The sequence below is a fragment of the Neoarius graeffei genome, chromosome 1 (assembly GCF_027579695.1).
Source record: "Neoarius graeffei isolate fNeoGra1 chromosome 1, fNeoGra1.pri, whole genome shotgun sequence".
Classification (NCBI taxonomy): domain Eukaryota; kingdom Metazoa; phylum Chordata; class Actinopteri; order Siluriformes; family Ariidae; genus Neoarius; species Neoarius graeffei.
In genome coordinates, this window is record NC_083569.1 from 95,078,664 (window position 1) to 95,092,838 (window position 14,175).

General features: G+C 43.6%; 1 protein-coding gene across 2 annotated transcripts in view; it reads left to right on the forward strand.

Moving 5' to 3' along the window:
• The window catches only part of LOC132872561 (zinc finger protein 568-like), a 49,683-nt gene extending 36,057 nt beyond the window's left edge, over positions 1 to 13,626 (forward strand). For both annotated transcript variants that reach the window (XM_060907576.1, XM_060907499.1), the window contains exons 4-7: positions 5,193 to 5,262; positions 5,787 to 5,835; positions 11,091 to 11,277; positions 11,495 to 13,626. In XM_060907576.1, coding sequence (XP_060763559.1) covers positions 5,193 to 5,262; positions 5,787 to 5,835; positions 11,091 to 11,277; positions 11,495 to 13,126 — 1,938 coding nt within the window. In that variant the 3' untranslated portion in view covers positions 13,127 to 13,626. The remainder of the gene's footprint in view (positions 1 to 5,192; positions 5,263 to 5,786; positions 5,836 to 11,090; positions 11,278 to 11,494) is intronic.
• Positions 13,627 to 14,175: the final 549 nt, after the last annotated feature.

Genomic DNA, 14,175 nt, shown 5'->3' on the forward strand with positions numbered 1-14,175 from the left:
CAACATCCTGGAGGCTCTGTTTTTTTTGCTTGGCCCAGACTCTGTCTCCTCACTCACTGTAGCTTTAGGTACTAAAAATCGATCCATTTTGTCTCTGGTAAAGGCTAGCTGAAGTTCGCTAAATGTCCGCAATAGTAACTTATTCTGGTTTATTTTTCCTCACGTTGCGCCCCCCCTGAAGAACTCTGGCGCCCCCCGGGGGGGCACGCCCCACACTTTGAAAAGCCCTGCTCTAATCCATGTACATGTTCTAGTAGCCCGTCCTTTGTTTGTGGAGTAAAAAAACTGCACTGAAGGTCACCATTTAGTTTCCTTTAGTTTAGCCTGCTGTGTGCTCCCACTTGGTCCAGGCTCCTTGCTTTCTCATGCCCACCATCATGCAGTCACGAGCTTCCTCCTCTTCAGCTCGTGCCTCCTGCTGTATGCGCACGAGGTTGATCTTGCCACTGGCTTTGCTGAAGCAAGATGTCATACTGCTCCCTCGGCCAGCCCAACCAGTTGCCACTGTGCCCACCAGCATGCTGTGCTACAGCCTTGCCTCTGCCTGCTCAACTGCCTCATGTGCGTGCTGCTTCCTTCCTGTTCTGACCTTGATTCCAGCTAGAGAGACCTTTGGGTCAGTGGAGCCTCTGTAGAGCAGGACTTCTCTGGCTTGGGTGACCTTGAATTCCTCTTCCAGACTGCTGAATGGTACAGTAGCTGCAGCTTGGTGTTGTGCCTGTAAAGCACAGTGCTGCTTAAGCCTTGTGGTAGGCCTAGCCATCTGCACAGAAACTCCTGATGTTTCTCTCATTTCTCATTTCTAGCATTTCACACATTCTTTGTACTCTGCTTTCATTATATTTATTTAATAATTTTGATCCTAAATTTAATTTCACCTGTCATGTCTTGTAATTGTCATGTCTATGAATAATGTAATTGTTATAATTAATTATAAATACATAATTATGCTAGAGTTGTTTGGAAGCTAACCTGAGCATTTCTCAGACATGCTGTACAGATATGAATTTCACTTAGCTTGCTAGCTCGGAACTAGCTCACAGAGTAGCTATTGTTGAAATTAAGTTAGTTAAATGAATTTAAAATTGAAACAGTGTCAGAGTTATACAGGGAGTCCACTGGGCTTTGAGAGTATGGTTCTGCGATGCACCTGTGGTGCAACTTAGACACATGGTCATGGTCGGGTGTTTCGGGTCTTAACATCATACACCCTCACTCAGCCGGGGGTGATCAGGCCCTGACTTGTGTCCAGGTAGCATACTCTGCCACATGTCACCCTTCTTCAGCCAGAGCCATCTGGAAGACTTCTCTGCGGCTTCCAAGATGTTTTTGATGACCCTTCTTCTTTGCAGCCCACAGATTCCCAGAAGTCCCAGGACCCAATATAGGGACTGGTCTGCAAACCCTCTACATCACTCCTCCACAGGTTCACAGCGGGCCTTCCACCATTGTCTCTGGCAGTCAACCACCAGATTGGCATATTTGGCTCTTTCTCTCCTGAGCCTCCTCCAGCTGGTCTTCCCAACACAATCAAGATCACTTGTCTGGATTCCCCAGACATCAGGACCATGTCCGGTCTGAGTGTGGTGGATGTGATGTCCAGGAACCTAAGTTGCCTCCCCAAGTCAACCAGGAGCTGCCAGTCCCTTGAGAATGCCAGTAACCCACCCCTGGATCTTGGCTGGGGCTGTGACTTCTCCCCTGCTCGGACAAAGGTAATGGCGACCTTCACTTGGTGTTGGTGCTTGCTGTGGACTATGCCAACACAGATGATATCTGCTAATGCATGGAGAACTTGGTCATGACTCCACTGGTACCCTCCCTCTCCCAAACTCTTCAGACAGCTGCTGAGAATATGCTTCAGCGTTCCCCTCTGCTGGCAGAGTTGACAAGCAGGTGACTCCATTAGGCCCCGACTGTGCAGGTTGGTGGGGCTTGGCAAGATGTCATACACAGATTGGACCAAGAATTTGAAGCAGAATGCTTCTGCCTTCCAGAGCTTCGCCCAGGTGATCTTACAGCCTGCTGTGTGCTCCCACTTGGTCCAGGCTCCTTGCTTTCTCATGCCCACCATTGTGCAGTCACAAGCTTCCTCCTCTTCGGCTCGTGCCTCCTGCTGTATGCGCACGAGGTTGATCTTGCCACTGGCTTTGCTGAAGCAAGATGTTATACTGCTCCCTCGGCCAGCCCAACCAGTTGCCACTGTGCCCACCAGCATGCTGTGCTACAGCCTTGCCTCTGCCTGCTCAACTGCCTCATGTGCGTGCTGCTTCCTTCCTGTTCTGACCTTGATTCCAGCTAGAGAGACCTTTGGGTCAGTGGAGCCTCTGTAGAGCAGGACTTCTCTGGCTTGGGTGACCTTGAATTCCTCTACCAGACTGCTGAATGGTACAGTAGCTGCAGCTTGGTGTTGTGCCTGTAAAGCACAGTGCTGCTTAAGCCTTGTGGTAGGCCTAGCCATCTGCACAGAAACTCCTGATGTTTCTCTCAAGACCTTCAATGATGGTGGTTGGAACATTTATACATGAGTAGTGGCCAGAGGAGACTGGGCTGGATTCTGTATTGGTAAATCCAGGCTTTAAATGTTCCCGGGAGCCCTGACCTGTCCGCTGTGCTAAGCCAGGCACTGAGGTTGTTGCTGGCTTTTTGCAATGCTGCTGTGTCCTTCAGCTTGCTGGTGAAGATCTTACATAGACTGTTGACTGGCTTCTGTGTGAGTGATGGAATTTTACTATCTCTAAGAAAGAAATAGAAATTGTCTGTAACTCCTTCCTTTCCTTAGGACCAGTGACCTGGACTTTTTGGGCTTGAAGCTCATTTTTGCCCATAACATGAGCCTCTCAAGCCCCTGCAGAAGCTGCCTGCATCCAGGCACTGATGTAGTAGTGACCGTCAGGTCACCCATGAATGCCCTGATTGGAGGTTAACAGATTCCTGACTTGGACAATGAGCTTCTGCATTCTACCTCTGCCGACTTCACAATCATGTTTATCACCAGTACGAACAGGGAGACTAAGCTTGTGGAGCCAGTAATGATACTGTTCTCCAAACCGTGCCATTCTGATGTTGCTGTTCCTGAAGACACCCTCGGAAAAAAAGTTGTTGGAATAGTTGATTACGAGACTTTGGATCTTTTTGGGAACTTGGTAGATGGACAGGGCTCTTTCGACTAGCTTGTGTGGGATTGAGTCATAGGCATTGTCAAGGTCCAGCCACAGTACTGTCAAGTCACCCCTGCTCCCTCGTGCCTCTCTGATCAGCTTCGTTACCACCCTAGTATTTTCCATACAGCGGGAAACACCTGGAATTCCTCCCTTCTGCACCGAAGTGTCTATGTAAAAATTAGAGGAAATCCATGAGGTGATTTGCAACTGTCTTCAAGATGATCTTGTATTCCACACTAAGGAGTGAGATGATTCTGAATTGCCCAAGGTTATTAGCATTCTCCTGTTTGGGAATCCAAACACCCTCTGTGCATCTCCACTGCTGTGGTACTCTCCCCCTTCTCCAGACCACCCTTAGGTTCTTCCAGAAGTTCTCCAGAAGTTTGGGGTATTGCTTGAAGACCTTCTATGGAACTCCACTTGGGCCTGGGGATGAAGATACCCTCGTTAACATGATGGTCTCCCTGACCTCCTTCAGTGTAGGTTCCTTGAGGTCAAAGAGGATGCTGGGCAGAGGTGGGCGTGTGAGGGAAGCACAATGACCAAGGTCATGATCCCTTAAGCTGTCACTATAGGTGCATCTAAGGTGGCTGTTGATCTCCTCCTTGGGGCATGGCAGGAATCCGCTGTGCTTCTGGCGCAGCAGCTTCCTTGCAAATCCCAGTGGGTTTGCAAAGAAGGCACTTTACTTGCGTGCTTTATTCCGGCCCCTCCTTCTATGCCATTCAGCACATCGAAGGGTGGTTAGCTTCCCCCTCACTGCCTCTGAGTTATGCAAGGGTTATTTTCCTCATCCTTACAAGCTATTTTGAACTGGCTCCTCAGTGACTTCAGCTCCTGTCTAAGCTGTGAGTGATCTTGATCTCTCGTCTATTTGGTTTTGGTGCTGGAACATTCTTGGTGGTGAATTGTTCCTTGACACCAAATTTCTCTGTGGCACTGCTGACTATGACAGTGCTTCTGGCGCAGCAGCTGTCTGAAGTCTTCGGTCCACATTCCCTTTGGCTATTGTATCTAGTATGGCTGCTACATCATCATCAAACTGGCACCATCTCACTCCTTAGCTCATGGCTGGCCACAACACTAGCCTGTTCCAAGGGTCTGTTTGGGGTTGGTGTGTTTGGTGCTTAGAGATGCGGTGTATTGTGGGGTGGCTGTGGGCCTAGCTCCTCCTCTGTCTCACCAGCTGCCAGGTCAAAGACTGGCAGTGCTCCTTCCTCAGACAGCTCACATTGGTCTGATGGATCTTTAGAACCTTTGGGTTTTTGCAGACTTTGCTACATCTGCAGGCAACAGTTCAACTCAAGTCAAGTTTATTTGTATAGTGCTTTTAACAATAAACATTGTCGCAAAGCAGCGTCATCCTTATATCCATTCCTTGGGTCATTACTGGTAACTCTGTCTGTTCAGGGTGCTCATCCTCTCCCCCTCTTGGGCACCCCTAAGGGTATATCATTGAAGGGTTCTTTGTAGCGTAATTGTGGCTGCTCCTTCACGAAAGCTGTGGTTTGGGGTGCTAACCCTCACCTGTCTTGGTTCCCATCTTTCTGAACTGTCCACTGTCTCTCCAGTTGTCACCACCCTCTTCATGGTTGTTATCCAGCTTCTTCCTGGATGTCAGTGGCGACGCCATGCTGAACAGGTTCTATGATACAACTATGGTGCAGCCTGGACACATCCTCAGTGATATTTTCTGAGGTCATTGGGTGTTTCAGGTCTTGACATCAGATATCCTCACCCAGGCAATCCAGCTGACGGTGATCAGACCCCAACTTGTGTTCAGGTACTATACTCTGCCACGTGTCACCCCTCTTCAGCCAGAGCCATTGGGAAGACTTCTCTGCCGCTTCCAAGATTTTTTTTTTTTTTTATTGGTTCAAGTATGGACTGGTTATTAGACAATTGTCCAGCCCTTGGTGTATTCTGTATCATTCCAGCTACTGGGTTGTTGACTTTTTAGAAAATTAAGATCATTTCCCTTTGAATGCAATTCGACCCATTCTGATGCGACAATTTCACTTTTTATAGGTGTTAACAAAAAGCATGACGAATAAGCCAGTGGCAGGTTCACAAGACGTCGTCAGCTGGAACAGAAGAGGTGAGGGGTTTTTTGTTTTTTCCAGAAAATTACTCGGAAGGTCCTTTACGAAGAGAATGAAAATTGTGTGCTTGACCTTTGTTGTTTTATTCATGGTATTTAAGGATGTATTTAAAAGTTTTAGAAGCTGAAGTCATGGCTTTGGGTTAAAAGGCTTTGGTGAGGAGACAGGGCTCCCGAGTGATAGAACAGAAAAGCATTCACCCTACCACACGATTTCTCCCTTGTCAATCACAGTGACACTGTCCAATCGTGGGCATCTTTGAACTCATGTATGTGTAAGAGAGTAGATGGCACTTTCCTCTATGTGTTATGCTACCTTGTGATGCAACATAAGTAGCAGTGTAAAAAGATGCAGTTGGCTTCACATGTTAACCTTCACCCTCCCTGGTTGGTAGCTGTCATATAAGAGGGGAGAATTGGGGAGTAGGTGGGAATTAAGACTGAAATGGAGAGAAAATGTGGGGTGGGGAAGCAGACAAATATTTCAGTGTTTTTAAAGTCATCTTTTTTTTTTCCCCCAGATGTGCAAAGGAAGCCATTCACTGCAGGTACACCGATAAATTTATCTGGGTATGTCCTTTTTGTTTACACAGTTACATAAAGACCCTGTTCAGACATGGCATTAATGTGCAACCTGGGTGATCAGGTCACAGGTGATCTGCTCGAAGTACAGGTGTGACCAGCATCATGTTTGCTGCAAAGATGCATTGTGATTCAACCACTTGGACCACATTCAGAGGTGGTCTGAGCCACACTGAAGGATTGCCTCCACAGTTGATGTCCTCTGTGTAAACAGAGGTACATATTCATACACCAACGGTGTCATGTTATTGTGCGACTTGGTTTGATTTAAGTTTTGATTCCTTCTTTTCATTTCTGACGGACAGGCCACGGGATGCTCACTACTGCCTCCTGCTGGTTAAAAAAAATTGTCTTTGCAAATGGACATGATGTATCTGGTTATTTGCATATAGAGCAGGGAAGTGAGAGCCGATCACAAGTCATCACTTGATGCATGTGGAGACGCATCCTAATGTCAGGTGTGAACTGATGTACTTTGTTGAAGGAGATACGCAGAGCCTTTATTTTTAAATAAATTTCTGAGTGGATAGTATCTCCATCCTTGACTCTTGTATGCTGCATAAATGGGAATTTAAAAAAATACATTTTTGAGAGTTAAAATCGACCGCAAAGTTGGCATTCGAGCTGCCCCACTGAACCAGCCATGCCTGAGGGCATGATGTCATTGCAGGAACCAGTTTTAAGGCCGAGGCCTTTTACAGCTACAGACCAAAGTCATATAAATAAAAATTTATGGTGAAAGTAGGAAATACCATTACCGACTTGCTCAACTAAGACTGATTTGACTTCACTGATTGTGGGTTGACTCTCATTAAAACAGGATAGGTGTTATAACTTACGCAACATACATGTACGTGCATGCATTTTCACTGATAAAACGTAAAAGGCTAGTTTTTCAGATGAACTGAGACTTTTTCAGAAAAATCAGATGAACTGAGACAATCACATTCTGAAGCAAATGAAATAATATTATACCGGTAACCTGAACACACAATACAAGTTACATGTATTAATCTAAATGCAGGTAAACAACGTGTTGTGTTGTTATCCAAATTAGAGTCGGAGCTTACCCATCTGTGTTCTCGCTTCTTGATGGCCGATCTTGTGGCTGATTGTTTTTGAAACAATCTGACTTTCAGTTATTTGTTCAGTTCTCTGTTCATTCACTTCTTCCATGTAAGCGTGAGATGGCAGCAATATCCAGTTTAGAAATCAGGTGGCTGCTCCACTCATTCACTTTTCTTCATACTGTGTGTTCCGCCATTACTGCTTGGCTCAGGCAATTACTAAATCCCGGGACGGAACGGGATGTCACCGGTTTTAGCAACAACCGCAGGGAGGTCACTGCCCAAGCGATATGTCCCGTCCCGTTCCATCCCAAGTTTTAGCAACAGCCCTCGGCTCACTCCGGGAGGACTAGTGTAACTGAACTCACTTTCCTTTTAAAAAATAAATAAAATAAAGACTTCTTGTTTTCTTTTTCTTTAATTGTTGGTACTGCACCCTCTTTCAATACAGGCTTATAGCCAACACTCCTCAACAGATCAGAGGTCTCCTACGAGTCTTCAGTAAAATGTGCAGGTCAGAGGAAAGACCATTTCATAGGTGCCCAATGTGCCCATGAACTTCTTGCAAAACGCATCCAAATCTTTGCAGTTTGAACATTCTTGAGCCATGAATGCAACGTAAATCCACCTTCTGTCGTGTTGCTGCACCGGCCAGCAACACATCTACGTGGCATGGTGATAAATTAGCTTAAAATGGAGGATCGGAGTTACAGTCAGCTCTGTGTTTTAGTATAGCGGAAATGGTGATGAGACCGATAGCCTTCTTGCTGTGACATTACGGACATCAAGGTCATTCACTCAGACCGCTACCTGTATGAATCACGTTAATCATAAGAATTACTAGATTAGATTTATTGTTAACACTTAAAACTATTCCTATGCCATTCTTGAGGTCTCAAGGCATTTATAAATGAAAGTGAGGCCATGGCTCTGTAGGGACAGCGGCCATGCCCGTAGCCATAGTAACCATCCCCCCTTCACAACCAGTTTGGAACACACCTCGACGCCATGTTCTATCTCCGCCCCTTCCTCTGACTCCCTGTAACAGTATTGGATACAGAGGATACCGGATACCAGGTACAGTGACGTCACCATTGCTTTAAATCAGCGAGGGAAACAAATTCCGTTCTCTCTGGCCATGGATGTCCCCTCTGGTGGACTCCACACGTGAAAGAGAGGCCGATGCATTTGGCGCTACAGAAGGACAGAGAACAAAGAACTAGCTATTGATACCAAACTTTTGCCAAAGTTCAATGTGCTTGGCCTTCACAGAGTTGCAACGCTAACTGAACCAGTTAATTACTACCCTACGCAGTGTTTCAAAGAAGAGAGGCGACCGGAATTCCCTCTCATCTTTTCCAGCGTCGACGAAATTATAAGCAAGACTCTTTCTAGATCATCGGGTGCCCAACGAGATGCCAAGGATCTCCAGCTGATGAACTGCGAAAGGAGCAAAACTGCGTCTTTCCAGATCTGAGTTCCGCGCTATCTTGGATCAGAAGGCTCACTTCAGTACCATCTTCTTCCCGAATCGTAGAAGGCACACTTCCAATCGCTAACGAGTAAGGCTGGCATCTGGGCAAAGTTGTTAGTTTTTACTTGTAGCTAGTTAACACGAACAGTGTTTTGTTTATTTGAATTAATTTATGATTTAAATGTACGCATTTTGATTCACATGAAAGTCGGTCTTAGACCGTGTGTTTTACTTTGTTTAATATCTGTGTTTAGCTCGATTGTGCATGCTCTCTCTCTCTCTCTCTCTCTCTCTCTCAACTCCTTTCGTCGTACATTTCCCGTACTGGGATTTCAGTAGAGTTTGGGTTTAAGGCCTAGCCAAGGCTAGTTAAACTACAGATTTCTTTGTTCATTTCCGCTGTGCTGACCAGTTTGGGTTTAAGGCCTACCTGGGCTAGTTAAACCACAGATTCCTTTGTCTTAATTTTCGCGCGCTGTGCTGAACCTCCCCCTTTCTGGGCACGGTAGCATTCCATTCTCTCTCTCTCTCTCTCACACACACACACGAACACGCGGCCTCCTTATCATAATTTTAACATCCACTCGCCCTTATACTGTAACACTGACTAGTTATTACTTCTGAGCACCATTAGTGCCTTAATTATCATACACTACTGATGCTTATATGTATATATTTTGTATATATTGTATCATTTATACTGAATTATTCCTTGGCTGCTATTGTTGCTATATCTGATCAGTATTAGTTCACTAATTCCTGTCAGCTATTTCAATAAGTGGTATCTTTGGAATAAACTGTCCTGTTTATTGTTACAGTATTCACTGAAGTGCCAACCTCTATCAAGAAAAGAACTTTAATTGCCTTCACCCATTTTGTTAATGAATTTATGAGACTGATTCCTTTTGAAATGAGACTGATTTGATTGATTATAATAGTTTAGCTATAAACTATTAGATACTTGAATTAATGATTAATTAATTTATGAGGCTGGTTAATGAATTTATGAGACTGATTTGATAAGACTGATTTGGTTAGCCCACTGCACCTACAGCTCTGCGTATATGCTTTAACCACTGGAGACCTGATCACCCAACATGCATGTTAATGACAGGTGTGAACAGGGTCATACATATGTTAAAGTATATTACCTTTCATTCGTCAATACAGTAGATGTGTATGTTGTATTTTCTTACTTGATTTAAATGTTGATGATCAACTGAAGTTGTTTGCATCCAGGAATTAGAAGTCATTATTTTATTAATAACAGAAAAAAAAATTCCAAAGTTTTTACTGTCAATATCTGTCTGTCTGTCTGTTAGTTCATTTGTATTTGTTTTACTTTATAAATAACTAATATCTTTTAGAAATGCTCTTGCTATGATATAGCTTCAGGTGCTGACATGGCATAAAAAAAAAATATCACTGATGCACAGTAAAATTTCCAGTTTGTTTTGTGTAAGAGTGAATAGACTAAATATTCAGTTGAAACAGAAAGGACAGCTATAAGAATTTAGCACAATTTAATATCGTATTAAAACATGATTATAGATATTCACACTAGCTTGCGACAAAGCTGGTATTGCAACCACAGCATGGCAAGTGTTATTCAAACTGAAATTTTGTCAGCTGTGTGCAGACAAGTTGATTCTGATTATGATGTGATTAAACAGTGCAGTCAAGCCACTGCTCACAGCAGAAACTGTGTATAACCACATGAGCTTGGGAAACTTGTCAAGCAATCTACAAATCCCAGTTAAAATTTTACTGTGCAAAAAGGAAGCCTTATGTTAACTGTGTCCATAAGCACTGTCAACGTCTCTGGACTTGGAGGTATTTTGGGATGGACCATCACACAGTGAAAATGTGTATTGTGTTCAGACGAATCAGTATTCCAGGTCCTTTTTTGTAAGAAATGGACGCCATGTGCTCCGGACCAAAGAAGAAAAAATACCATCCAGATTGTTACCAGCATCAAGTCCAAAAGCCAGGGTCTGTCATGGTATGAGGTTGTCTGTCCCCTTGGCAAAGGTAACTTGCCCTTCTGTGGTGGCAGCATCAATGCAGAAAAGTACACTGAGATTTTGGAGCGACATATGCTGCCTTCAAGATGACGTCTTTTCCAGGGAAACCAATGCATATTTCAATAAGACAATGCAAAACCACGTTTCAAAGGCATGACTGTAGAAGAAGTGAGTGCTGGACTGGCCTGCCTGCAGTCATGACCTGTCCGCAGTAGACAATGTGTGGTGAATTTTCAAACTAAAAATGTAAAATCATCGATCCTTCACTGTTGCACACTGTAAGACATGTTTGCAGGAAGAAAGAGGCAAAATAACACCTGAAACGCTTCATCATTTGGCGTCTTCAGTCCTTAAACATCTTTTAAGTGTTGTGAGGAGGAATGACCTTTATAAAGTGGTAAATGCTTTACTGTCCCAACTTCTTTTGAAATTTGTTGCAAAAATCAAAATTGAAAAGTGTTTCTTTTAAAAAACTGAAATTCATGAGATGAAATGGAAAATAATGTACTGTTGTATTGTTTGAGTTTAATGCAGGTCAAAGTTTATTTACAAAATATTGTTTTCAGTTTTAATTCAATTTCACCTTATCATCCCAACATTTTCTGATTTGAGGTTGTATATAATGTCACTATTTTATAGTTAATAATGGTATAACTCATTAAGTCATGTATGTGATAGAACCAGATATGTATCCTTGACCAAGGAGACATTTGAGCGTCTGATGTTCTGCTGTCTGGAGTGCTCCAGTGAGTGTCGGATCCGAGGGAAAGGCAGAGGTCAGAATCTCACTTTCAGACAAGAGTGCCTGATCTGCTGTAACTACAGAGTGTGGACCTCTCAGGCAGCCGATCTACCAAACAACAAGGTGTGTATTTCAGGACAAGAAGTCCCTACAGCTAGTTGGACTTAAAACACACAATCGAATAACTTTTCCATGTTTAATGGACGTCATAGTAGTTCTGGTGAACTTCACTTCCATGCTGTTTTTTCCTGACTTTTTGATTTCTGCGAAAGCTTTGTTTGTTGACTCAGGAAATAGTTTCAGTATACAGGTTGGTAATTCCTTGCCTGTCTCTTCTCAGGTGACTGAGTGTTCACCATGTGATGATGCTCGTGGACCGTCATCTGATGACATACTTGTGACTGTTGACCAGGAACACACAAGTGATGAGTCTCCAAAGCTGACGTGTGAGGACAATGCTCAGGCTGCTGCTGATTCCATCTCGGTGAGAGAGAAACATGATGAGAATGTGAAGGAGGAGGAGCTGAGTCTCCTGATGGAAACACATGAGGACAGTGCTGAGGAAGAGGGTACAAACCTTGCACTGATAAGTGATGAAACCACTAACCCAAATTACCCTGAGTCTTCCGACACGCTGACCGCTGATGAGGAACTGTTTATTGATGAGTGCAGTGATGAGCTTTCGGAGAACGAAAGTGACCACTCCTCTCAAAACACACAAGATGATACAGATGATGAGTACCTGCCAAACTCCTCAGAGGAAGAACTATTTACTGATGAGGACAGTAGTAAAGAGCTCACTAAGAAAATGAGCAGCAAGTCCTCTAAAAAGAGACTGCAAGAGCATTCAGATGAGTACATGCCGAGCTCCTTAGATGAGGCTTTGGAGAGCTGTGATGAAGGAATATTTGATAAGGGCTTTACCAAGAAACCATTTCAGAACACTATTAAACCAGTAATTTGGTGTATGGACTGTGAAGCTGTAGCTAAAATGTTTTGTACAATTCAGCGGCACAAGAAGAACTATTGCTGTGCAGAGTGCGTCTCTGGCGATGCTGTCGAGAACCTCAGTTTAAAGGACTACTCTGTTCATTTTAGTGACATCCAGAGTTTTCATCTGCATGCCATTGCCGAGCATTGCGGCACGGAAAAGATTTACGAACACAAGATCTGTCAGGACTGTAACAAAACAATCAGGGTAGAGACTGATCCCAACAAGAAGGGCCATGTGTGCGAGTACAAGGTCAAACCGTTTTCCTGTAATGTGTGTCACAAACGCTTCATCACAGAAATCGGACAAAAAGTGCATTACCGTCGCTTGCACAGGGACTACCAACACACCTGCAGGTACTGCATGATGGTGTTTGATACAAAACAGTCCAAGCTAGAGCATGAGCAGAGTCACAAAGAAGACATGCTGTGCTACCTGTGCCCAGACTGTCCAGAAAAGTTCAAAGACTTTGTTACGCGCAATGAGCATTTAAAGACCCACCCAGGTCAAAAGAGACACATCTGCAGCATATGCAATCGGAAATTTGCCAAACTTCACACATTTGAGAGACATTTGCGTATCCATTCAGGGGAGAAGCCTTTCAAGTGTGAGGTGTGTAACCGTTCTTTCAACCAGGATGGGCATTTGAAATCCCACATGCGTCTCCACACGGGGGAGAAACCCTTCCTGTGTGAGCATTGTGGAGAGTCTTTTAATCACAACATCAGCCTGAGGAACCACCGGCAGAGGCACCATGGCATCACTGACTCTAGCTGTGTGCTAGCAGAGGAGAACAAACCAATCGGGAGACCCATAAGGAACAAAGATCAGCCTAGAAGGCATAGAAGAATGCGCTGTTCTGCTGATGTGGAGCTGGAGAGTTACGAGTCTGACTCTGATGAAGAGCAGCAGAAAAGGGGTCAGAAGAGGAAAAGCAGAAGGAAGAAACAAGACAAAAATAACGTACAAGCAGACAGTTGACTTGGAGCCGAGCTTTGTATACACGATGCTCCAAAGAAAAACATACTTTTACAAATGCATGATCAGTTCATTGAGATGAAATCATGTGGTGTCAGACTACATGATTTTGTTGTTGCTTATGCACTCAAGCAGAAACCACTAGGATTACTTAAAGCAGTCACTAGCTAAGATTTTGCTTGCACAGCATTTCCCTTGCAAGTCAGTGTTTGTTTTAATATGCGGTTATGTATGGTTTACAATCCAGTTATAGTTGTTCTACAATCTCACAAAATGTGCCTTACATTCCTACCCTGATATTCTGACTGATAAACAGCATAAAAAGTCAAGGGTTTATTTTCTATTTTAGAAAACAAAGCTGGCTGCAAATACAGAATAATGCTGCTGTATAACAGATGTTGTCTAATCCATAAGAAGTGCACATTCTGATGTAAGTGCAGTGTACTAAGGGTTTGGGAGCAAAAAGAACTATAAAATTGAATCTCTGAAATAAACACTTGTAAGGAAAATTGCTGTTTCATCTATCCTCAAATGCACCATTCTTTATTTTTATGAGCATTTAACAAGTTTGATGTGTTTAAGACTTCCATATTTGTATAATGTGCAAGTTACTACAATTACATTTATTACTGCTGCTACTACTACCTGCTACTTAGGAGTAAAAAATGCAGATGGACCTGGGAAAATAGAAAAACTGCTATGGCATTGTTTATGCATGTTACAGGAAAGGTTATGTTAATTGGGGATACAATTGACTAAAACAGTTTGTGTGTATCTCTCTGGTTTGTTTGTGACTGGAGCTGTGAAGTCCATAAAATATTGAAATGGGAGAGCAGTCTTTCTAACCTAGTCAACAACGGATCAAAAAGATAACCATGGCTACACTGTGGCTACAGAGACCGAGATCTTCAAACTTTTTGGTGCCTCCAGACACAGAAAGTCTACAGAAATCCCAACACATTCCGAAGCTTAAAACCACAAGCTAGAGACAAAATTCTCTCACACTAGTCAGTTGAATGAAATGGCTTTCATCTAGTCTAATATCTCAAAAA